At 43.0% G+C, this 25,034-nt stretch overlaps 3 protein-coding genes across 3 annotated transcripts; 2 read left to right on the top strand and 1 right to left on the bottom strand.

The window, feature by feature from the left end:
• Window positions 1–3,783: 3,783 nt before the first annotated feature.
• pus10 (pseudouridine synthase 10) lies at window positions 3,784–11,132 on the bottom strand. Its single transcript, XM_084369465.1, has 18 exons — window positions 10,856–11,132; window positions 9,733–9,867; window positions 9,367–9,645; window positions 9,194–9,280; window positions 8,512–8,546; window positions 8,303–8,417; window positions 7,956–8,017; window positions 7,636–7,681; window positions 7,154–7,218; window positions 6,986–7,071; window positions 6,769–6,894; window positions 6,624–6,680; window positions 6,461–6,537; window positions 5,865–5,920; window positions 5,644–5,761; window positions 4,898–5,040; window positions 4,454–4,553; window positions 3,784–4,312 (listed from the first exon to the last, which is right to left on the bottom strand). Exons 2-18 carry the CDS (start codon window positions 9,856–9,858, stop codon window positions 4,274–4,276), a joined length of 1,617 nt encoding a protein of 538 aa, XP_084225591.1. The 5' UTR covers window positions 9,859–9,867; window positions 10,856–11,132; the 3' UTR covers window positions 3,784–4,273.
• A 111-nt stretch (window positions 11,133–11,243) lies between these two features.
• On the top strand, window positions 11,244–16,301 carry cct4 (chaperonin containing TCP1, subunit 4 (delta)). Its single transcript, XM_084369483.1, has 13 exons — window positions 11,244–11,500; window positions 12,310–12,362; window positions 12,464–12,553; window positions 12,673–12,781; window positions 13,150–13,414; window positions 13,549–13,681; window positions 13,957–14,096; window positions 14,390–14,486; window positions 14,648–14,758; window positions 14,884–15,014; window positions 15,377–15,611; window positions 15,914–16,027; window positions 16,130–16,301. The coding sequence occupies exons 1-13, from the start codon at window positions 11,383–11,385 to the stop codon at window positions 16,142–16,144; spliced, it is 1,611 nt and encodes a 536-aa protein (XP_084225609.1). The 5' UTR covers window positions 11,244–11,382; the 3' UTR covers window positions 16,145–16,301.
• Window positions 16,302–17,710: 1,409 nt separating this feature from the next.
• Window positions 17,711–24,345, top strand: fam161a (FAM161 centrosomal protein A). Its single transcript, XM_084344743.1, has 7 exons — window positions 17,711–17,994; window positions 19,961–20,229; window positions 20,336–21,550; window positions 21,870–22,037; window positions 22,116–22,215; window positions 22,365–22,504; window positions 23,300–24,345. The coding sequence occupies exons 1-7, from the start codon at window positions 17,839–17,841 to the stop codon at window positions 23,583–23,585; spliced, it is 2,334 nt and encodes a 777-aa protein (XP_084200869.1). The 5' UTR covers window positions 17,711–17,838; the 3' UTR covers window positions 23,586–24,345.
• The last annotated feature ends 689 nt before the right edge of the window (window positions 24,346–25,034 follow it).

Genomic DNA, 25,034 nt, shown 5'->3' with positions numbered 1-25,034 from the left:
AATTAACATGTTGTATCTTAAAACTCTAAACTAACCCAAATGAAACCATCTTGTAGTTTCAGTGGAGGAGAGCTCCCGCTGTTTAGAATAAAAAACCTTTGTGTTTATAACAGAAATCAGAGTCTTTGGACTGACGTGTTCCCTTAAAACAAGAAAATCTGCTCAAAACAGGAAATAAACATCTAAATACAAGAAGGACACTGGAGGTCCTGAGTCCGACGTGCCGTTAGTCTAATGGGCCGGTTGGTGTCTGTTTAACTGTGCCGCTGCAGTTTGGATGACATTATGTTTCAGATAAGTCTCTGTTGGTGTCGATGATCCAGCTGGGATCTTAATGAACAACAAGAACTAAATGTACCGGCACCGCCTGGATGAGTCCGGCCCTCTGCTGGTGTGGGAGGTGTACAACATGTCTTGAGTAACATTTGATTGATTCAGAGGAACTTTATCAGTTTGTAGGGCTGGAACTAACGATTATTGCCAGTATTGATTATTTTTTTATAATTTACCAATAAACCGATTTAGTATTAAAAACTGTGAAAACTGTTGGTTACAATGTCCCAGAGCTCAGAGTCTCTGCTTCTCGTGTCCGACCAGCAGCCGAAGTCCAAAGACTCTTCATTCACTGTCATAAATGAGAAAGAAAAGCAGCGAATCGTCACGTTAAAGAAGCTGGAACCAGAAAATATTTGATGTTTCTGCTCGAGAAATGACTAAAATAGATTAATTCATTGTGAAAATTGTGGAAAAACTACTGAACGCGACTAATTTCTTGTGTTTCTGGAGAAAACTGCCGACTTCACCTGTCCTGCAGGGGTCAGCTCACACTCTTCAGGGTTCCTGCACTCACCTGGGAAGGTTCAGAGGGAGCTGTTTGCAATTGCAAAAGATTTTTAGAGAACTGTTCTCTGATGCCGCGTCGTCTCTTACTCTTCAAGTTCATGTGTGAAAGTAACGAAACAGGTCCGAGAAATATGAAACATATCGAACAAAGCGAGTACAAAAGAAAGTGTAGTTTGGACCTTCGTGCACCTGCGTGGGAACCCTGACGCCACACACTCATTCACACACGGACACAGATCACAGATACATAAAGACTGTTTTTAGACGATAAATCAGAGTGAACAACGTTTAATTTATCACACGGACACTAACAGAAAACGAGGCTTCCAGCTCCAGACGCAGGACTTCTGTCCCCCCGTCTTCATCCTGTCAGTATGATGAGTCAGTATCATTTATACACACACACGTTTTTAAATCTGAACCGAGGAGTATCAATAAATCACTAATCATGTCACAGATCACGAGAAAACTGAGCCGTGAGACACTCATGTATGAAGACTGTGAGGACTGCCAGAAAAAAAAAAGTCGAGTCGCCCCAAAACTTCTTGATGTAAATATGCAATGCCTTTTCTTTTCTTTTCTTTTCTTTTCTTTTCTTTTCTTTTCTTTTCTTTTCTTTTCTTTGTTTTTTTTTTTAGTGGCATCTTGACAGACGAGACATAAACATTTTTATTTTCTGTGTGACTGTACTTCAAGCTTGCTGATGAGAATAGTGACCGAAAAAATACAACAAACGACCCAAAAAACCTGCATTTAAGAAAAAAAAATGTAAAAAAGAAGGAAAAAAAAAAACTGAAGCCCGAGTCAAAGACTGGACCCTCCATTCGTTTTTTTTATTCCTTGTTTTCCTCGGGTTGATTCGCCGACTCGACTTGTTATCGTCCATGGAGGATGTTTCCATGGAGACAAACCCCGCCCTCCCCTCCCCTCCCCCTCCCGCCTTCCTTTTCGTCAACGTGGTCTCCGAAAACGATCGACTCCCGAGTTTCTGTGAGAGGACATGACTGTAACTGTGGAGTCTGCACTGTCATTTCTGTTCCCCTCACCCGCTGTCACAAACTAAACGTGGGACCATGGCTGACTTTCTCTTTTTTTTTTTTTTTTGCAGTGCTGGTTTCATCAGGTTTTTCCAATCCCATCATCCCTCGCTCCTCCTTCGCCCCCTTCTTTTGTACCATAGTGTTTGTTTTATTTATGTTTGTCATTCTAGGCAGTGTTACCTTGTATGTCGTTAAAAAAAGGCACCTCTTGAAAGTCGCTGAAGGATGATGATGATGATGATGATGATGATGATGATGATGATGATGGATGCATTAACTGAAGTCTCTTTTTATTCTGTTTTTTTTTTTTTTTTTCTTTTTTTTTTGGATCGTTTGCTTGTTTGTTTTCTTACCAAAACATTAGGGCAAGAACCCAGTAGTGGACTTGCGTTGCCGTGGTAGTATTTATTTTGAATTAAATTAAAAAGAAATACATTTCAGGGTTTCTGCTGTCGTGGCTCTTTATTATCTCCGCCGAGGAGGTTCTGCTTTTCACCCGTGTCCGTTTGTTTGTTGGTTTGTCGGCAGGATTTCACAAAAACTACTGAACCGATGTCGACCAGACTTGGAAGGAGGACGTGTCTGGGCCCACAATAGACCCCGTTAACTTTTGTTCTGGATCCAGATTAAAGAGATCGATCCAGGGATTATTTTCTCACTTTCTCTAACTTTGTAGGACGGGGCCTTTTTTAAAAAAAAACATCTTCGTTCATTTCTCAGAATAATGCATCAATCTTCATGGAAAATCTGGCGTATGTAGGTCGCTGGTATCTGTGAATGAGTACAAAAGGGGGACTGTGGGCCCCGGCGGCAAGGACGTTATATTAAATCTGCATAAAGCCCCGTTCATCCCTATAGAGAGCCGAGGTCCCGCCCCTTCCTGTTCCCCTCGTGGATCTTATTGATCAAACCTTTGTCTGGTAATCGATCCTGTTTGAATCTCACAGATGATGTTTGTCATCAAACTAATGAAACATCAGCCTGAAAACACGTCATTATAAAGACGACACGGTGTCGTTAGTGACGTCGTCTCCTAACTTAAACACTGTAGAGCTGCTCCTGTATATCAGCAGCTCACAGAACTGAACCAGAACCAGAACTGCAGTTGTCAATATGAGCAGATTTATTGTGATGTTCATCTTGTTTACAAGCTTTTCTGAGCCCAGTTGGCTCCATGTTGGTGTTGGTGAGACGATGTAGTTCACTGAGGCTTTGACACAAAACTACATGAGGTTTTACTTTAATTACGTCAAACTGACACTTTCCTGACCTGAAACATCTTTAAACTGACAAACATCATGTGTGTGATTCATGACAACTCAAACAGGATCAATACATTATCTGTCTCTTCATCACTACCAGACTTTTATCAAAGGTCTCATGAGGTGAACTGGAAGACTAACTTCCGGTTTAGCGACCAGCTAACTTGAATAGGTATAAAATAATTAAATTGTGTGGCTCTTCTAGACTTTCCCAAGGTTACCACTATGGTTGCCACTATGTTTTCATCTCAAAACAACAGATATGAGCAGTGTGGGATCATGGGAGTTCTTGTTGTTCTAGCTGCACGGTTACTAGCTGATAGGAGCTACAGTTAGCAGCAGTTAGCAGTGACTCTGGTGGTATGCTGCCCCCTATTTGCCTGGAGGATTAATTTTTACATATTGCACCTTTAAGCAACCAGCGCTGCCCATGAAAATCTGTTTACGTGACTACGTGTCAGAAATGTTCATGTATGAGCAGATGATTCACGAACACCATCTTCCCTCCTCCGACTCTCCGGGACGTTTTGGCGTCAGCTGACCAAATGAAACATGAGTACAGTGACAGATTTCTGAACTTTGTTGGAAAACATCCGAGATAACGTCAGAACACAAAGCGACAAAAGACACAACAAAGGTCTTTTTAAGACATTTTAATGCTCCGTATTATCTCTTTAAAGAAAAACAGTCACTGTTAGTAACAATTACTTTGAGGTAACATTAATGTCTCTCTGCTGCCTCCTGCAGGACAAACTGGACGTTGTCACACTGGTGCAAACAATAAAAAAAGGTTTTCATCATTTGACTTAAAAAACTAAACTTCATTTGGCTGCAGACGTTGAGTCTCGTAACACAAAGTTACACTAGAACATGTTTCCTGGTGATTAAACTGAAGAAACAGTCAAAAAGGCAAAATCCAGAACCAAAACACACACAGACCGGGCCTCACAGCAGCAGCAGGACCGTGACACTCGGGTTCATGTTTCTTCTCCAACCAGCTGAACACCTGTTCAGTCTCGGACACTCTGAACCTGGTCGATGGTGCAGAGCTCCTCCGGGACAGAACCAGTTCGGTCTCAGCGGCCTCTCAGAAACAGGACGAGGGCAGCGGGCTGAGGTGGGGCAGCTTCACTCTGGTATGGACGGAGGCCAGTCCACGTCCACGGACTGAGACAGGAAACAGACACAAGCAAACAAAGTACTGAGCACACTGAAGATGAGATAAAGAGACTCTCTGCTGATCTTCATCCTATTTGTCATCTTAACTACAGATTCTACGTTTCTGAAAGGCTGATCATGCCACCCCACCTCCACGTCCAGCTCCAGGATGTCCGTGTCCGTCTTCAGCAGCTGACACAGGTTGGGTTTGGTGCGACCGAAGTCTCCGTGGACGAACTCTTTGATGTAGCTGTCGGTCGACGTTCAGGAGCACGTTGTGATAAAACATCCACAATCACACCGACAGGTTTCAGAGAGCCACATTTAAAACTTTTAAACGCCACTTAAACATTATTTTTTACAGTAATTTAAAAACTTTAAAAACTAGCTGCATAAATGGGTTAAAAAAGACTAAACTGCTATCTCCATGTGAGGCTTAAACATTCATTATGTGCTAAAAAAAGTACAGTTTTACATGGATTCAAACTTAAGAGACAACTTTTCCTCTCAGGTGTCAGGTTGACAATGCCAACATTATAATTACGAGTTAATTATTTCCCAGCTGAAGGAACGACAGTCTGAATGTGAGGATACGTCCCGGCCTGCGTCTTCAGCCCGAGGTAGAAGTGGTGCGAGTCCAGGAAGCGGGTGTTCATGCTGTGGATGACTCTCTGACGGACGGCCAGCGCCCGCCGGTGCAGAACCCTCAGAGGAGTCTTCTGGTCCAGAGTCAGGTCCTGACGGGTTAAAACAAACAGACATTCACTTTTATATTCTGATCTTTATTCAGAACGTCTGCCGAATTCACATGAAGGCCCAAATAATGAAGAGTTTAAAGTGTCTCCAACTCAACAACTCACTAAATTGTGCGTTTTTTAAAGGGAGTCTGGTGACTTTCTCCACGGGACAAAGAAGTCGCCTATACTGGTTACTGTTTAGTGTGTTTGTAAAATGTGACATGTTTAGATCAATAAAATGTTTCTTCTTTCATAAATTGAGTGTAAATGGTGAAATCAGTGTAAACAGTGTGTTCAAACAGCTGCTAAATGTTGGCAGGTAAGACTTTAGCACTTTAGACACAGAAGCAGACAGGCTGGTACAGCCATGCTGCCACAAACTCACACTTTTTACAAGGAAACAAACAACTGACTGTTTTCATTTAATGCTGAATTTACAAGAAGGAGACAATGATTCAGAGTCTGTCAGAGACAGAGTTTCACTACGTTACAAAGTTTGTTTTAACTCAACAACTCTTAAAATCACTACATTTGTTAATGGAGTCTGGTGATGTTGTGGTTACGAGTTCAATGTGTGTGTGTGTGTGTGTGTGTTGTACTGACCTTGATGTCATCGATGAACGTGATGTCTTCGCTCTGAATGGGTTTCTGGGTCCAGATCAGCGCCGTGTACGACTTGGTTTTCTCCTCCTCTCCCTCCTTCATCCGACTCATGGCCTCTCTGCACATCAACATGCAGCACAGTGTGATGTTCTGTCCACTGTCTCTTATACTGACTTTGAATAATAATGCAGGTGCAGTGAAGTTCATTCATATTTTCTCACCTGGTGACAATCTGCAGGTCTCTCACCCTGATTTTGTCCGAAGAATTATTAATGGTCTAAAAACACACACGAAAAAACAAACTCAGAAATTCAACTGGATCTGAAACAGGACTTTAAAACTGCAATCTTCATGCTCTTTACATTTTTGTAGTCCACAAAACATTTCTGGAGCTTCACAGCTAAACAGCGTTTTAAAATGGCCCCATGAAGCTCATCAGGAGTCTCTGGAAGCCCCCGGGATCCAATAATGATTTGAAAAGACGCGATAACGCTTTTAGAGATAAGATCATAATAGTTTAAGATCATCATCTGTGTTTTTACTGTATCCTACTGTTTTTAACTGTATATTTCATGATTTTTTTAAAGTGTAAAGTGTCTTTGAGCATCTGTAAAAGCGCTTATAAATAAAATTTATTATTATTATTATTATAATTCATGAACAACAACTGCGTAACTTTCTATCAATAAGCAGGTAATTGAGAAAAAAACTCAGTTAATAACATGTTAGCATTGAAGCATTAAGAGCTTTATAACGACCACACAGGTGAACAGAGTGTTTCATGAGACGTCTGTGAGGTGAATGGACGATGAACGACCTCCTGCAGCTGCTTCATCTCCGCCTTGCTCAGTCTGGATCTGTGAGGATTCAGCAGCTCCATCGCGAACGGACGACCTGCCGAAGACATCGGAGCAGAACATGAACAAACTGCAGTCTTCACACTTAAAGTGCAGATAAAATCAAACATACATGCATCTCACCGTTTCCAAGAGTCCGGACATCCACGTCCTCCCTGCCAGACGAGGAGAAATTAAAACCTGCAGCAGAGCGGGACAGAGATCGTCAGGACAGATTCAGGGTCAGTTTGTTGTCCTGCTCAACACAGTGCTGAGAGTCTGGACTCACCGTCGGATCTGAAGGACGACAGGATGGGCGCCGCGATCAGCTCCTCCACCGACGACTCCATCCTCCTCTCTCCATCGATCACCCAGGGAGTCTGAGGCAGACTGCGACAGAACTTGTTGTACCTCCCTGGACAACAGGAAGAACGTCAGAACATCAAAACGGACTTCTGATGCTGAATTCACTACTTTACTGCTACACATCGAGATGTTATCTCTACCTGCCACAAAGACGGACAGGTGGAGACACTGGACGTCCTGCGGGATGCAGCTGCTGGTCGGCTGCGCTGGTGGACAAGAGTAGTGTCTGAAGAAACAACAATAATCATCTCAAACAGCAGTTTTAAAAAAAACAGACATAAAAACTGAGATATAAACGTGGCGCTCACTTTAAAAACTTGGCGTCAGCGATCTTCTCCAGAGCTTTGACGACCGCCATCCTGGTGAACACCGACTGCAGACGGACAAACAAAGACAGATTATTTCTTTATTCTATTTTTGGTTTGTCAGGAATGTATTCATTATTATTATTATGTATTTTATTTAATTTACATTTTACTTTTTTACTATGAAGAATAACATTTTTGACAGGTGTGTAGTTGAGCTGTTTTGTCTCTAAATCAATTTTTTAAAGTTCCCACATGTTTTTAATCTCCTGTAAAGCACTTTGAATTAAATCTGATTTGTTTGAAAGGTGCAATATAAATTTGCTTGATTGAAGAAAGTAAAAAAAAAAATTTAAAAAAAGAGTGTTTAAAAAAATGACCAACTTTTCCTTTAATGTGATAAACTACTGACAATAAACTTGATCCTTGGTTGATGATTTGAAAGGTGTTGACATCTTTGTGTTGACTCTCTGCTGCTGCCTCACCTGTTTGTTCTTGGTGGGTTTGAAGCAGTCGGGACATGTTGTTGCACTGCAGGACCGACGGACGGAGGAAGAAGAAGAAGAAGAAGAAGAACAAGAACAAGAAGAAGAAGAAGAAGAAGAAGAAGAAGAAGAAGAAGAAGAAGAAGAGATCATCATTTATCCAAACAGCCATTCAGCTTCAAAGGTCAGAGGTCAGCTTGGAGGAAACACTCGTAACTTATCTTATCATAACTTGTCGAAACTTTCCTTAACTTACATCCTTGTCAGTTATCTCACTGTAACTTGTTTTATGGTAACTTGTGGTGAAGTGGAGGACTTACAGGAAGTGGCAGTCGGCGTCGGTCTCTGGGTGAGTGAACTCCACACTGACCTCGAACAAACTCTGAAAAAACAAAACAACAGACGTTGAGCTCCAGCTGAGAACATCATGTTTGCCATTGAGAGAAAAAGGAAAATTAAATGCTTTTAAATCCCAAAACCGGCTGTGAAACCTGAGAAAGTTAACTATTAATGCTTTATTTATTGCCCTTGAGCAAGGCACTGAAACCCAAACCTGCCCTCAATGAACACAAGTTCAATTTAATTCATAATATCAAGTCTGTAACTGATCGTACGTTCCTTAAATTAACTCAAATTATTTTTTCTCTTCCCCATTGTGGTCGCCTACCCTGGTAACCACGGCAACGCCCCCCAGCTCCTTGGCGACCAGGCCCTGCATGATCCACTTGAAGGCCTCCTTCACCTGGATGAGGTCGTCCTTGTCGACAGCGATGCTCTTCTCCCTGAAACAGAAGTTAAATAAAGTTACAATTCCACCTGAAGCCCGACTGAACGTACGGCGACGTTTAAAAAGAAAATCCAGATAAATTCCTTCACCTCAGTTCCTTCTTCACGTGAAGCCAACAGGAGTGCTGCAGGAAGAAAAAACACACATCAACAGACACAATAAAGTCTGTGACAGAGACAACAACCACTCTCCTTCCTCATGTTTGAGTTGTTTTAAAATTAAAACTATATATCTGTGGGGTCTTTTTAAAGATCCTCAGTAGGAACAAATGTGCTGAGCTGAGAACCACAGACAGGAAGTCAGGACGTACTGACAGGCAGACTAACATGTTGCTGGTTTGGGTGGCTGGCTCACAAACACAATACCTTGTGGTGTTTATAGTCTCTTCACAGCAAATTTAAATGAATTGAAACTAGTGGTTTTATTTCATTTTGACAGCAGCTCACAGAAACAAACAAAACAGATGTATTCACATTTTTTTGGGACAAACTTGAGGTGAAATTTGCTTTATAAAATGCGTCCAGGTCACAAAACAGGTCAACTATGGATTATTACACGTGCTGACACAGTGAATCAAATTAATTTACATTTCTGAAAATAAATCAGCTGTCTGAGTTACACTTCTGGCTTTAATTTGCTGCCTTTGTGATATTATCTTTGGATTTTGGGCTGACACAATTTTCTGACATTTTACAGAAGGAATCATTTGAAAGCAGATCACCAGGTTGACCAAAGATGTGTTATTTAACGACGCCATGCAGAGACACTGACCTCTCGGACACACAGCTGAGCAGGCAGAGACACAGACAGCACCAGGGTGTCGAACTCGTACTTTTCAGCCTTCACTGTCTCGGCTATCTGTGAACGTAGGAACAAAACATCACGTTCGTCTCACCGTGGCTCTGTTGTGTCTGGAAGCGGTGAATATTTAACAGCACACACACCTTTACAGCCTGAGCTGCGCCACAGAGCTCCTGCAGGATCCCCAAACACACCACACACACACGCGACTCTTCATCCTTCAGTTTGACCACGGCAGCAGCGTCCTCCTCTGACGGACTGGCCTCCAGTTTCGCTCTTTTACTCGGAGGGTCTTCAGGTGGTTCTGACACTGCTGCATCATGGGATTTGTTGTTTTCATCTGTGGACTCTGCTGATGCTGAATCCTGGGATTTGGGGTTCTCTGTATTGCTGATGAAAGCTTGAAGTTCCTTTAGTGTATCCTGTGTGAGATGGAAAAAAACACGAGGGACCAGTAAGTGACTGGCATGACGAGGGACCACGTGTCCCGCGTGCAGGAAGAGTCTCACCTGTGGGGGTCGTCTGTAGGCAGCCTGGACGCTCACACAGCAGAACCTGAGGACGCAGCGAGCGCAGCAGCCGGCCGACAGCAGCTTCTGGACGATGGGTTTATCCTTCTCCTTCAGCGGCAGCATGACTCCAGGCTGCAGGAGGTGCAGAGACATTCATTAGGAAACACAGCGTGATCAGACACATCAGTGCTGGAATCATTACTCCAAGACTTTCTTCAGTCATGGATGATTTTCCAAGTAAACACACACAAAAAAGTGCTGCTTCAACCTTATTTATTGTGAGTGTTTAGGGTCACACATAAAGAAGTCTGAAGATATTATTTTGGTTGGTGGAACTTGAGGATCTTTATGTGGAGTGTCATTATTTTCAACATTTTACAGGCTAAACAATCAACCATTGACTATTAATTAATGAAAGTATGACTGAATCTAAATCAGACGTGGTGGTGACATGTGTCATTGTGCACGATGCTTCTGTCCCTGCTGGTGTTTAAGTGAATGTCTCTGGGTTGAATCTCATCTGCCAACAATGACTTTGCAAAACATAAATGCTAATTATCAGTGTCTCTGTTTCACAGCTTCACAGATGAAAAATAAACTTGTCTGTGCTCTCTGGTGGACAATCTTTCCCCCTCTTTATTATGAGGGGTCCTGTTAAAACCAAACTTAACATATCTTTGTCTAAAATGTAAAAATAGTTTATCATCAATATTGCCCTGAGAAATCCAATACCTGCATCACTTGTGCATTTTCATTTTATTCTGTTGCTCTTACATGTTATTGTAAACTATCCTGGCTGTTTTATATATTTACAGTCATGCACGTTTTAACTTTGCTTTAAAAAGTGCTGTGTAAACACTTAATTGCTTATTCTGCACTGTACATGACCAGAACAATACAGGCAAATAGCTACGATAGCTAGTGGACAGCTACTCTTGTAATATGCAGCACACACATGATGCAGATAAACAGCAGCTAAAGCATGTTTGCCTGTCTGGTCTGTGCACTCTGCTGTGTGCTAAGCTAACGTAGCTAACACTAAGTTAGCCATAGGCATAATGAGAGGACGTGAATGGAAACAGCCCACTGAGCTGCAGCCTAATACTCGAAATACACCTACCGGACACAAAGGTGGTAAATCCACGGAGATATGAAGTGAAGAAAACAGGCTAGTTTAGTTTACTTGCTAACATGTTCATCCAAAATGCTTCTTCCCTGATGTTTTAGCCTAAACAGACAAAGCTAATCGACCCAGATCAGATTTTATTAAATTAATGTGGAATAAATCAGCTTTAACAACATAAAGAGAGACTACACACCACCGACATATGATAACTAAGCACCTTCACGTATTATCTTAACAAAAATCGAGATAATTTCCGTAAAAATTAGCGTGAATTAATTCTGTCACATCGGTATTTGACGCCTTCTGTCTGAATACGTCATCTCCAAGCGCCGGGCAGTTTGACAGCCGGGTCCTTCTTCTCTGCGCAGCAGCCGGTGGCTCTGGAAGGTTCTGACTGGGACCGGCTGGAGATACCTTAATCTGAGTCCATCCGAAGCCGAATCGCGCTGTTTCAGCCCCGGGGCGCATCAGTCCCCTTCTGAAGACTTCTTCTAACATTTTCCATCGATTATAAAATCAAGATGCCCGAAGTGAGAGCGACATCGAATGCCTCAAACATGGGCAGACACAAAGGAGGGGCGTATCAGGACCGCGACAAGCCGGCCCAGATTCGGTTCAGTAACATCTCTGCGGCCAAAGGTAGGCTAAAAGCTAAAGGAGATAAACTGTGTGAAACGGCTGGTATCGAGTCCAAAAGCCCACCTTTAGCTTTAATAGTTCTGGGTTGGGCTGGGCTGGGCACCGTTACTCAGTCACTAGCCTCTACCTCGTCCCAAATCTGATTCAGTAAAGTGCCATTTTAACAGTCTCATTCCGTGATAAAAAGCACATGCGGGATACAAAAGTTAAGAGCGATTTGTTGATTCAAAATAATCCCCTTCTTTATTCGGCATGTATGACTGCACCAGACACAACTTCAAATGTGGGCTTCTTCCGTTAAAGCTCATGTCATTGTTAGCTTAAAGTAGCGGGTAGCATGAGGCAGTCATTTCCAAAAGTGAGATGTAAAACACGGAGTTTGGTGCGCTGTTCTCTTCCTGCAAGATGCTCATGACTCGACACAATCCCAGCATTAAGCTAGCTCAGTGGACCCAAGTGCTGCTTACTATATATGGCCAGAAGCTAAGATGGGTACAATAAAAGCTGAACTAGTGTGCAGTTCTGTAGTGCTAGTGTCAGATATAACCTTGATTTGAATGGGTAACGTGGAAACCATCTTGATTTCCTTTTTTGTGACCTGTCTACTTATGAATAATTTATGCTATTTGTCCATCTTATTATCCTGCAATGTATGCAAAGAAGAACAAGACCACATTAATATTAAGTGTTGTTTTGTTTGTAGCAGTGAAAACAACTTGAATATTAAAATGGTCCTTCCTGCTCATGAAAACATGGATGTTGAGTTGATCCTTGTCATCGTACTGACACATCACCTGCTTGTTTGACAGCTGTTGCAGATGCCGTCAGAACCAGCCTGGGGCCCAAAGGCATGGACAAGATGGTCAGTAACAGGTTTTTGATCTTGATTACAGGCCAACTTCACCTTGATTCTGTTACGTACACAGGTTTCTAAAGCAGGTCCTGTTCTGTCGTTTGTTTCAGATCCAGGATGAGAAAGGCGACGTGACCATTACCAACGACGGCGCCACCATCCTGAAGCAGATGCAGGTGCTCCACCCTGCAGCCAAAATGGTACGTTCCTACAGATGCTGCCTGATTGTGTTGATTGTTCTGCATCCAAAACATGAACATTAATTTAATTTCTTCCATGGATGAGTTGCAGTATTTAATTAGTTCTAACCTGGTTTCAGCTGGTGGAACTATCCAAAGCCCAGGACATTGAGGCCGGAGACGGCACCACCTCTGTGGTTGTGATTGCTGGGGCGCTGCTGGACGCCTGCTACAGGCTGCTGCAGAAAGGTGAGAGCTGCAGACGACAGAGAAGACACAAAATTCAAATAAATGGATGCAGTTCCGACTGCTTATCCTGTTCTGCCACATCTACTTTGTGGTAATTGATTAGATCAGCACATCACCATGTCTGAAAAAATACAACTGAGTTTTGAAACGTGTGAAAGTTTGGACAAACCTTTAAATCAGCGGCTCTTATTTTAGAAATGATAGAAAATTTAAAGTCAACCAATCTTCACATTTTAGTAGTTGAGAATGTTTGACATTCAGCTTACTAATTAAAATGTATGTTCACGACAGAAATCAGATTTTCTGCAGAGGAACTAATCTGGCGAATAGTTAAAACAAAAATGTTTACACGTTGTCCCATCGATCAGGCATCCACCCCACCATCATCTCGGAGTCCTTCCAGAAGGCCGTGGAGAAGGGTGTGGAGGTGCTGACGGCTATGAGCCGCCCAGTGCAGCTGAGCGACCGCGAGACGCTGCTCAACAGCGCCACCACGTCGCTGTGCTCCAAGGTTGTGTCGCAGTATTCCAGCCTGCTGGCGCCCATGAGCGTGGACGCCGTCATGCGTGTCATTGACCCGGCCACCGCCACCGGTGTCGACCTGCAGGACATCAAAATCATCAAGAAACTCGGGTGAGTTTGAGATTATGTTAGTTGATCCTTTCTATGTTCCTTTGTGTTTCATGAACCTTTTAAAAGAATTTTCGATCCGCTCCTGCTGTTAATCAAAGTTTCTATCTGGATCTTCCCTCCTTGTGTTACATCAGAGGGACCATTGATGACTGTGAGATGGTGGAGGGCCTGGTGCTGAACCAGAGGGTGGCCAACAGCAGTGTAACACGTGTGGAGAAGGCCAAGATCGGTCTGATCCAGTTCTGCCTGTCTCCACCCAAAACTGACGTGAGTCACCTGATAAATCAGAGTAAAGACTGCAGCTGTTCTGTCTGATGTGAACAGAATTTTTTGTTCGACTTTATCAGGAAAAAATATGTACATAATATACATTTATGCAAAACACCACGTGTCATTTTTCCAGCCATCAAAGTTATCCCAAAAATCTTTAAGATTTAAATAAAAAAGTCTTCCCAATGGTGGTTCTTTGTAAAAACTTCTGTAAAAACTTCTGTCATGGTCCTTTTCCTTCCTGACTTGCTGTGATTGTCTTTGGCGTGCAGATGGACAACCAGATCGTTGTGTCAGACTACGCCCAGATGGACCGCGTGCTGCGGGAGGAGCGCGCCTACATCCTCAACATGGTGAAACAGATTAAGAAGGCTGGCTGCAACGTGCTGCTTATCCAGAAGTCCATCCTTAGGTACATGAACACAGCTAACACGGTCTCCATCCCCTCTTCTCATTTCTCAGTTTGTTCATCCTTGATAACTTTCCTTGCCTTCTCTCCTTGCCGCTCTGTCCCTCCTACCTGAGATGCGAACAGAGCAGACGATGACTTTTAATTTGATTTACGTAATTTATTTAAGTTATATCAAAAGAGAAATGTCAGAGGAGATGAGGAGGCACAAAATGGAGAAATGAGAAGAGCCCCGTGTCTTGTCTGGATGTGGACTGTAACATGTTTGATACTAACGACAAACTGTCCTGTGACAGGGACGCTCTGAGCGACCTCGCCCTGCACTTCCTCAACAAAATGAAGATCATGGTAGTGAAGGAGATCGAGAGAGAGGACATCGAGTTCATCTGCAAGGTGAGCATCATCAGAACAACCTTTCTGACCTTTTTGTTTTGAGCACCTCCATTGTTCTTTTGTTCCGTTTGTCTCAACATCACTCAATATGAACGTCACTGCCCGTATATATTATTCCTTAGCAAATACACCTGTTCTCACAACTCTTCTCTCCCATTCAGACTCTTGGTACCAAGCCCATCGCCCATATCGACCACTTCACTCCAGAGATGCTCGGAACAGCGGAGCTGGCAGAGGAAGTCAGCCTGGACGGCTCCGGCAAGCTGGTCAAGGTCCGCATCACACATCACACATCACATAAAGTACATTACAGCTGAAGAAAGGGAAATAAAAGAGACAAACCTCTCCTGACACTGTTGGGAAGCTTCCAGTAAATGTTTTGTGTTGCTCCGTGCAGATCACGGGCTGCACCAGCCCCGGGAAGACGGTGAGCATTGTGGTTCGAGGCTCCAACAAGCTGGTGATCGAGGAGGCAGAGCGCTCCATCCACGATGCGCTGTGTGTCATCCGCTGCCTGGTCAAGAAGAGGTCAGTGGGTCCATTTCACAAACACGACTGAAACGACAGAAAGAGACAGACACATTCATCACTGCTGATTCTGATAGCAGATAAACTGTCTGAGAGCACAGACACAGATAACCTCTGACAAAGGCGCTCCTGTATGTTCATCCTGCAGGAGCGTAACAGACTGAGGAACAGTAATGTTTGAAAGCTCTCCACTCCTGGTTGTCTCAGCAACTTGGCCGGGGAGCGTTCATACATAGATAACATAGCCCAGGAATACTAGGAAATGGTTTTGACTACTTTTCAGAACATGTAATGTCCTTTTGCGTCCACTGTGGCATTGTACCGACCTCTCTTCATCTCGTTTCTCCTCCTCCTCCCCTCAGGGCTCTGATTGCCGGTGGTGGCGCTCCAGAGATCGAGCTGGCCGTGCGTCTGGCTGAGTACTCGCGCACTCTGGGCGGCATGGAGGCGTACTGCGTGCGTGCGTACAGCGACTCCCTTGAGGTGATCCCCTCGACGCTGGCTGAGAACGCCGGCCTGAACCCAATCTCCACTGTGACGGAGCTCCGCAACAGGCACGCTCAGGGAGACAAGATGGCCGGCATTAACGTCCGCAAGGTCTGTTCTCCCTCTTATTACATGGTGATGTTCAGGAAGTTATTTATGTAATTAAAAATAAAAGATTCTCTAGATCTTGTTTTTCAGTGAAGGGGTTTATCAGATGTTTATATTTTTATATAAACATTTCACAGACCTAACAATTGATAGGGATTATAATCAAAGCTAGGGTAAGCAAGGCTATATGAAATTGTAATACAGCAGTGATCCTGCAGCATTAACTGACTGCATCACACAACTCCCAGTATCCCCGTGTTTAAGACTGGTTTGACTGACTGGTTTACTGTGTCTGTGTGTGACAGGGAGGAATCTCCAACATCCTGGAGGAGCTCGTTGTGCAGCCTTTACTGGTTTCCATCAGTGCACTGACCCTGGCCACAGAGACGGTCCGCAGCATCCTGAAGATCGACGACGTGGTAAGACTCACCGTCCCAAACCGTGGATTCAGTCTCGTCATGTTTCTGCTAAATCTGAGTGTTGTAATGTGTCTGAGGTGTAATTCTGTTGTCTTGTTGCAGGTGAACACCCGATAAGCGATCTGAGTCTGTCCAGTGAGTTCTGTCCACTCAGCCTGCTCGTACTGCGAGGGATCAGAGGACTCTGTCGACGTCAGTCTGTTCAGATGTCTGCTGTAGTTGTTACGTTGCATAATTTAATAAAAAAGGCTCGTTTTTCTTTGTTCACACTCCAGCTGGTGACTGTGTGAGTTCTTTTTTTCCTCTTTGGGTTGGACCATTAAAATGTTTGCATGTTAAAGTTTAGATTTACACAAATGTGCCTCGTTATTGTCTGTAAAAAGGGATTAGTAAGATCTGAAAAATAGTTCTACATACATTTTCCATGCAGGTGAATTTTCCTTTTACTGAAAAAAAAAAATAAACCTGGTATTTCTGAGTTTTTAGGCTGTTCACCAGGATATAATGCATAATGTTTGGTGGAATGATACATTTGCAAACAGCAGTATAATCATGGCATTACAGTTTATTGGCATAAGCAGCAAACCTAAACATTCAAGAGTATAATTAAGATTTTTTTTTTTTTTTTAAATGCATTGCTTTAGTTGCGACCGCAGGAATATCATCAGAAAACTCTGGTGTGCTGTAAAATATACAGAGATTTATATGGAGGGTAATCAGCTACTGTGTATGTGAAAGATGTGTATATGTAAAAAGTCCTGCACTGCAGCTTTAAACACTATTTGGCCTTATTGATATTATATATTCTATTTGACAGCAAACTGAGCAGATCCTCAAAATCTGAATTAACAAAAATTACAAAATCCTATTATTTTTTTAATTTTTTTTTTAGAAGTGCTACCATTATTGAATTGTACAGATACTGTAGATCTGGACAAATTTTCTACAGATTTTGTTTTTTCTCTTTATTGTCTTTCAAGGAAGAAAATAAATCCATACAAAATCAAAGCATTACAATCAACACACAGGAACCAACAAAATAAATGTATATGCACACAGTAAAAAAAAAAAAGCGAGAAATGAAAAGAAGAGAGAGAAACAGAAAAGAAAAAAGTAAAGAAAGAAATAAGTAATAAGATATATCACTGCCCTATTAGCGGTCAGGTCACTTCATCGTTTGGTGTATCAGTTATGTCATTGTGTTCCAGCAAAATGATAGAAAACATTCAAAATTTTCCAAATCTGTATATTTTGGGGATCTACAGTACAGCTAAGATGTGTTAAAAAATATATATATATAAAAGTTGTTGTGGTTTTCTTTGGCAGTTATGAGAATTGTGTTGACAGATTTCAGTTTCCTCCTCATTTTAGTCCATACATCCATGTGTGACTGACCAGAGTTCAACCAATAAATGCCTCATTTCGCCTCTATAATAGCTGAGAACAAAGACTTAATTAATAATTATCTTAATTTTTTAAGAATATAATAGAATAGAAAGCCTTTATTGTCATTGCAGAGAATACAATGAAATTATGAATATATGTAGATTTTAATATTTCAAGCTTTAATTTGTCAATATATAACGCTTTTAATTTGTATGGCGCCCGCGTCTTTTTTACATCCTGCCCCTACGTCACTTCCTTCCCAACCAAGCTCCGCTCCGTTGCTAAGGAGCCCACCTGCTGCCTGGATACCGGCTCAGTTTTCAGCACGCGGACAGCGGCTCCTCCTGAACTCTGCCGACTCACCACAAAATACCTGATTCAATCACTTTGACTCACCTCAGACCTGGAACACACCTCAGGACCACATGGCGAACTCCCACCGGACCAACGTTATGGTCACTGCGTGTTTAAAAACGCCGGTTGACCCGCACACCAAAGCCCCGCTAGCGTCCTACGAGCGGGAGAGAGTCCTGCCGTACACGGCTGCGGGTCAGATGGACAACCGGGACTACGAGAAGGAGGTAAAGACGATAAAAAACACTTTATTGTGACAAGCTAACTAAGATAAAGCTGTTATAACATTACATTTTAGTTTAAACACTGTGAAAAATGACTCTGAAGACTCATTTTACTGATTTTACTAACTAAAAACATGTTAGCTTAGCTCCAAAATAAGAGTTTTAGGTCACAGGCATCATGAAAACAAACTATTTGAACTGTTCCAATCATTTAAACAATAAAAGAAAATCCTCACTGAGCTCTTACAGTAAGGGACTTAGCACTAATGCTAGTCAAGGAAACGTCAACTTAAATTAAGCTAGTAAATCTCATTGTCTTCTAAAGTAAGTCTATTACAGTATTTAGGTCTCATGTACCTGAATGGTGATGCAAGAAAAACATTTTAATTTGTAGTAAAACTAGAATTATCTCTTCTGATACCAGAGGAAACAATTTACCTTTAATTTCACCTTTCCCTCACCTCACTGATGCTTTCAAATAAATCATAACCAGTGACTTTTAATCATCAAGAGGAAAATATGAGTTTAAAGGGGTGTTACGCTTCACTTTACACCTGATTATCCTAAACTGGTTAAATCACAATACTGCTTTTGGATTAATGTGTTGTTCCCCTCCATATAACAATCCTGATTTAACAGAGCTGTAAATGTTTAAATTATAATACTGTGATAATACTTTACTTAGTTTTTCAAGTGAAACAGACACAATGTCTGATCCTGAACTGTGAACAGGCTGTTGACAGTGTCAGGTCAGTCTGTGTGGTGACTGAGGGGATTTGACCTGTATAATTTGTTGACCAGACTATTTTTGGACTTCCGTCTTGACTAGATTACCAGACGACAACGTTCAGTTTTTAATCCCAAACGCTTAATTATCCATTTGGACAACAACACTGCTGACGTCCCTCACAGGATCCTGCAGCAGTAGTCCCATTTCAGAGACGATCATGACACCTCATGATGATCTGAGCAGCCATAGAGCCAGACATCTGATGCTGGGTGTGTGTCGGTTGAGCTCTTTTCGTGGTAAGCTGCCCTTTGTGCTCCACCATATGGCTCCGTCGCTGCTGCAGCAGGATAATAAGCTTAGCCCTGGAGGAGCCGGGGTGTCACTGAGCAGGGCGGCTCTGCTCCAGGAGGCCTGGTGGTTAAAACAATGTCCTGCAGCCAGGATAAAATACAACCATGTCACGGCTTCAAAACAAACATGTGAGGCTACATTTTTAGAGCCCGGCCGATATATTGGTCTGCCGATATAACTGAACGATATTGGCTTATAACAGATTGTTGGTATTGGTGTGGCTGAAAACTTCTTTTTTGGAGATTATAATGCAGAAAAAGCTGCTTTGGGTATTTTATATTTATTCAATTCAAAGTAAAGTTAACTGTTGCAGAGCAATGGTGTAATTTCTGGATAATAGAGTTTATTGTTAAGTTTTTGCAAAAATGTGTGTGTTTCATCCAATATATATTGATGTTGGAAAAAGAAACAGGTATTTGTCTTTATTTATTTCACCTCAAGTTAAATGATATACTGTTGTTTTGCCGATAAGGCCAAACTTGTCGGAAGTCCACTGTTGCAGTAAATTGCTGAAAGGGAAAGTTACTCAAGAAATGTTAATCCAGTCATCGTCTCCTCCTGATGATATAAAGTCAGGTGAAGTCTCGTAGTCCACAAAACATTTCTGGAGCTTCACAGTAAAACAGTGTTGCAGCATTCTGCTGAACACCTGAAGCAGCTGGAGATGATTTAAAATGTAGAAAAACAACTGAATGAACATTAAATGTTTCTTCTCTGGAAGCTCCAAGATCACAGATTTATTACTCCCTCGACATGCAGTTTTGTGGACTGGATATTGACAGAATTTTCATTTTTGGGTGAATTTTTCCTTTAAGTTTTAGATGAATGAATAAATGAAAATGAGCACTGATTGACACATGAGCTTTACGTGACTGTCGACCGTTTCAGCTGGAGTATGAGGACTCGGGCTCTGACTTCTGTGATGAGGAGTGTCTGGGGAAGGGCGGCCCTCTCATGATGACTGACCACAGAGCGGCAGCAGAACACCTCGACCTGACTGGAATCTTCTTCTCCAACGAGGAGTACTACTGCAAGCTGGAGGAGCTGAAGAAGGCCCACCTCCAAACCATGGCTGAGCTGGAGAGCATGTACCGAAGAAAGCTGCAGCTCAAGTCCATGGAGCCTCTGGACATAGCGACGCTGGAGACAGGACGCAGGTGGGTGGAGTCAAGATTATGTAAAGGAGTTTGAGTAATGGTCAGTATTTCTTTAGTGTTCAGTGCTTTGTCATATTAACAGTCATTGATGTCCTTTTTTTCTTAGGCTACTGTGGTCAAACAGCAGCCCCACAGCTTCACGCCGTTTGAGGAAGTCACACTCTGCTGTTGAACTCAGGAGAGGCTCCAGACAGTCAGACTCCTCAGACGACGATGAAGCTGCCAGTAGTGATGTGGAGAAAGGCCTGCTTTTTTCTCCAAAAGAACACATCAAGAACATGTGGCGAGACTTTAAGATGTCCCCTCACCATCGTCGGCTGTCGTCTTCCTCGTTGAACAGCCTGCCGGTGGACCCGAAGAGACGAATGGAAAAGAAGAAGAGGCGAAGGGACAAAGATGGAGAGCAGGAGCACTGGAAACACAGAGTGACTGTTCCCAAACCTTTCCAGATGATGCTGCGTGAGGACGAGAGACGAAAGCGCGGAATAAAGACGCGTTCAGAGATCGAACTGGAGAACACAGATCTGCGGCGGCAGCTGGAAGAGCTGACAGAGTGCCAGAGGAAGTTCCGTGCCAGCCCGGTACCAGCTCACGTTCACCTCCCGCTTTATGAAGAGCTGCAGGAACGGAACGAGGAACGACAGCGAAGAATGAGAGAGCGAGAGGATCCGCGTCTTCGAACCACCCAGAAGCCCTTCAGCTTCCTGGAGAGGGAGCGACTGAAGAAAGAGCAGAAACAGCAGAGCCACCTGCAACCTTCCGACCAGGAGAGAGTCAGACCCTTCAAGGCCAAGCCTGTGCCCAAGGCTGTGTACGCAGCAGCGTCAGGGGAGCAGATGAAGGAGGAGCAGCTGTATCGCTCTATCAAGATACAGATGAGAGCTCAGGAGATGCTCCACAGCGCATCGATGCCTCCCAGCATGCTCGCACGAAGACTCAGCGAACGCAAGAAGACCAAAGACGGCAGCGCTGCAGCCGGAGGTGACTTCTCCCACAAGCCCCACATCAACAAAGAGGTACCTGACTTTGACGCCAGTTATCGACGCTTCAAGAAACACCTGGAGAAGCACAAAGATGTGAAGCCCACAACTGCATGTGAACCCTTTCAACTTAAGACCTCACAGATCTCTTCCCACCGTGAACGCATCCTGGCCGACATCGAGAAGGAGCAGAGCAGCCCTCGGATGCTGCGTTGGCCCTACATCAGCTCTGGGCCATCTCGGACACCAAACTCAAGTCTCTGTTCGTCCCTCTCCGGCAGCCTGGAGCTCCTGCCTGCCAAAGTCACAGATGCCACCAAAAAGCGCCATGAGGCCGTGAGGTATCATCTCAGCTCTCCAAAGGCTTCCACCATTTTAGTTGAGATAGAGACAGCCTCAGAACAAACTTGTCCTGTGTAGACATCGAGTCCTCAGCAGTTGCCGTCTGTGTTTGAAATCCTCAAATGGCTGAATTATTGTGGAACTCCTTTTCCCAACATCCCTGCAGTGTGTGTACAGCCCAACACCACCCTCCAAAGCAGTTTCTACACCCCCTAGCTGATTGTTGCACCCATCCACAATTATCTGCCCCCGCTCTCCCGAAGTCCCCATCCCATCCAAACCTCCCTGCATCTGTGACCAGATTGTCTCCCTGAGTAGAAAGGCGCTGGAGCAGAGGAAGAGGGCCGAGGATGAGGAGGAGCGGTGGAAGGAAAGGCAGAAGCAGAGGGAGAAGAAGCTGCAGAGGGTGGTGTCCAAACGTGCCCAGGCCAACGACCCCCACCTGGCTCTCTCACAGATGCAACACACCAAACTCAAAGAGTTCAGGTAGCCTGACAACAACATGACTGCAGCATGAGCTTGTTGAATGTAGTGGGATGACCCATGAGTCTGTGTTCTCTGCAGGAAACAAGAGATCCAGCGCAGGAAGGAGTACCAGCAGGAGATTAAAGAGATGCAGCAGAGGGTGAAGGGGAGGCCGCTGCTGTTGGAGCAGGTTGCACAGGTGAGCATCAACCTTAACCTCAGAGTGCAGCATTTTATTACCATAAGTGTTAGGGATTCATGAGTATCACAGACAGATGAAATCTAACAATGTAGGTGTGTTATTTAAGCTTTGGTTGACATATTATTGTTGACACTAACTCTCTGCAGAGGAATGCCAAGCAGGCAGCAGAGAAGCGCTACACAGACGCCCTGCATGGGTGTGATCTGACAGACGAGTTTATCAGCAGCAAGGCGGCCAAATCTGGATCTGCACGCAAAGCTTCTCCGTCCAGTGACAGCAAACAGAGGTACAACTGTGATGTCATTGTGGTGCACACTGCACACTACACTCAAAGTGTGGTGAGATGAAACGTCTGGGAAGGGTTGCAGGTCCATCAAATGTCAAGAATGAGGTAAAGATTTAGTGTAAAGCCAGTAATGAATATCAATTTCCTATTAGCTTATGGCCCGTGTCCACAACGCTTATTTTGACTCAGGAGCGCTGAGATGAAGCGTTTGTGCACTGAGAGAAAAAACACTACTGTAACGGGACATCAGCGTGGAGGATGTGGGTGCATGACACAATCCATAAGAGACAAAAATATGGTGAATATTATCGCCAAGAGCCGTTCTGAAAAGTTGAGAGATTTTTAACTCAGAGTGGCTGCAAAAAAAAGAATAACTTCTGCAAGACAACACATAAACGTCTGCGATATTGTCAAAACTGTTATTTCTTCCCATTCTATTGATAATGTTGATTCATTTTTGAATGTTTTAAACTTAAATTCTTACATATTGCACCTTTAAGTTTCAATGTGTTGATCTCTTGAAGTAAGCAGATAACAACATCAGAATGTGATCTGGGTAAATCAGACAAATCATGATGAAGGGCGAGTTGCTCTTCATACCAGAACTAATTAGAATGAGTTTTTTTGTTTTGTTGGTTGTCTGTAAAGCTTGTTTACGCTATTTTGACAAGAACTATGTATAGAAAGGTGTGTGTTTGATTGCTATGAATATGAATACAGACATACTGTATTTGAAGGCCTGATCGTGCATTTGACTCTCTGATCAGAAGCTGATTGTGTTCTTCTGTGCGTTAGTGACCAAGAGCCAGACATGGGATATGAAGCTGTCCACTACAGAAAGGTCTTCCTGGATGAGGAAGACGTGGAAGTAGATCCAAACGAGAGAGAAGGAGGTACCGACGAGGCGTCATCAAACCACCACGATGGAGACGACGACAGCAGTCGTCAGTCAGATCAGGATGATAACGGAGACGATCGGCACGGTTCAGATGAAAGTTACCACTACTCAGACGATCATGAGCAGTACTCAGATGACAGCGAGCACGATGCTGACACCAGACAGCAGGAAGCAGGGGAGTGATGTCATCAGATGTGATGATGTAAGTGGCCTGGAGCATTGTCCAAAAACTCTGATGGAGAAAACTGAACACATGAAGTGAAGAGGAACACTGAAGAAGAAGAAGATATTTTATTGTACATATTGTACACATAAAACTGGAAAGTTTGTGAAGAGATTGTGTCTGAAATCACTTCCTTGTTAACTTGATCACTGTTCCCACTCATTCCTTTACTCCATAGTGAGCCGTTAATTTAAGTTTTGGACACAGATATAATTTTGCATAACTGTGATTTACACATATGTCAAATTCGTAGCACTGCATTGTGGGATTTCCAGCAAAATGATGCACTTGTAAGGACCACTTTTTTTGCTATATTGTGCAGCCATAGTCCATTTTGAATAGTGCATACTTTGACTTGTCATAGTATGAAAGGCACAGGTATTACTAATAAAGGCTCCCGGTGAGCCATCACAGCAATGGTGTGTCCCAAATTCATCCTACATACTAATTTTATGCAGGATTAAATCCATATTAACTTTCCTTATATACTGTTTAGCAGTTACTATTCAAAAAAAGATTCAATACCTAGCTTATAATAATAATAATAATAGCTTTTCCTGTATTTTTCTGGAGCTGTTTCACCACCATTCACATTTAATGTTTCTTCTGTGTGTTGCTTTCTAGGAGAATAATGTACATCAAAAGAACACAAAAATCAACCGTATGTAGTTTGTATGATATGTGGTTCAACTTTGAATATTAAAAACGTGATCAATTTTAGTGTCTTGTATGGATTTGGGACATGCTGCAGAACTTTGAAAGGAAAGCAGCTGAATGGAATTAGGTCATAATTAATTTTATTATTTACAGCTCTGCTTTTCAACTGTGACATTAAAAGGCCTAATTTCTATAATCTGACAGTTATGAGAAAAAAGAAACACTAAGCTCTTTTGTTGTCATACGGGCACAATCCAGCTTTAATAATGTTTCTGTAATGTTTATGACTTTCATTTATTGGTTTTGGGACATATACACTCAGGCCTAGTCCACACGTGCACAGGTATTTTTTAAAAAACACATTTTTTTCCTCCGGTTCAAAAAAATTTCCAGTCCACCCCAATGGTTTTGAAAGAAAAGTCTCTGTCCACATGAAAACGCTGGCTTGGACAATCAGAAGCCTGAAATCATTCCCAGAAAAGGCAGAACATGAATGGCGCCTCGCAGGGGAGAATCATATGTGTGGACTGACACTGAAGTGGAGTTAATCCTCAGTGTCACACTTGAATATAAAGTGAACAAAATCCAAGAAAATGTGGACTGGGAGTCTTGCCAATCAAATCTTTTTCTTGAGCAGTTCCGCTCTGAGACATCCCCGGACACAAAGGAACAAATAATCTGTAGACAGTTCCTGTCTACAGATAAACACTGAAAACAGCGTTTCTGAATATCTTCCCCCTGGCAGGAGTTTT

Source organism: Pagrus pagrus, assembly GCF_965226575.1.
Source record: "Pagrus pagrus genome assembly, chromosome: 2".
Lineage (NCBI taxonomy): Eukaryota > Metazoa > Chordata > Actinopteri > Spariformes > Sparidae > Pagrus > Pagrus pagrus.
The sequence above is the reverse complement of the archived record's forward strand: the minus strand, read 5'-3'. Positions and strand labels throughout refer to the sequence as shown.

What these genes read in the sequence shown, in the direction of transcription:
- pus10 (XM_084369465.1), bottom strand. Translation starts at nt 9,858, where the DNA reads ATGCTGCCGCTGAAGGAGAAGGATAAACCCATCGTCCAGAAGCTGCTG. An exon ending in GTCGTCCTTCAGATCCGACG is followed by an intron (nt 6,681 to 6,768) that starts GTGAGTCCAGAC and finishes GCTCTGCTGCAG; the next exon opens with GTTTTAATTTCTCCTCGTCT. An exon ending in CGTTCATCGATGACATCAAG is followed by an intron (nt 5,041 to 5,643) that starts GTCAGTACAACA and finishes TTAACCCGTCAG; the next exon opens with GACCTGACTCTGGACCAGAA.
- cct4 (XM_084369483.1), top strand. Translation starts at nt 11,383, where the DNA reads ATGCCCGAAGTGAGAGCGACATCGAATGCCTCAAACATGGGCAGACAC. An exon ending in CTACAGGCTGCTGCAGAAAG is followed by an intron (nt 12,782 to 13,149) that starts GTGAGAGCTGCA and finishes CCCATCGATCAG; the next exon opens with GCATCCACCCCACCATCATC. An exon ending in CCGGCATTAACGTCCGCAAG is followed by an intron (nt 15,612 to 15,913) that starts GTCTGTTCTCCC and finishes TGTGTGTGACAG; the next exon opens with GGAGGAATCTCCAACATCCT.
- fam161a (XM_084344743.1), top strand. Translation starts at nt 17,839, where the DNA reads ATGGCGAACTCCCACCGGACCAACGTTATGGTCACTGCGTGTTTAAAA. An exon ending in ACCGGGACTACGAGAAGGAG is followed by an intron (nt 17,995 to 19,960) that starts GTAAAGACGATA and finishes CGACCGTTTCAG; the next exon opens with CTGGAGTATGAGGACTCGGG. An exon ending in TCCAGTGACAGCAAACAGAG is followed by an intron (nt 22,505 to 23,299) that starts GTACAACTGTGA and finishes TCTGTGCGTTAG; the next exon opens with TGACCAAGAGCCAGACATGG.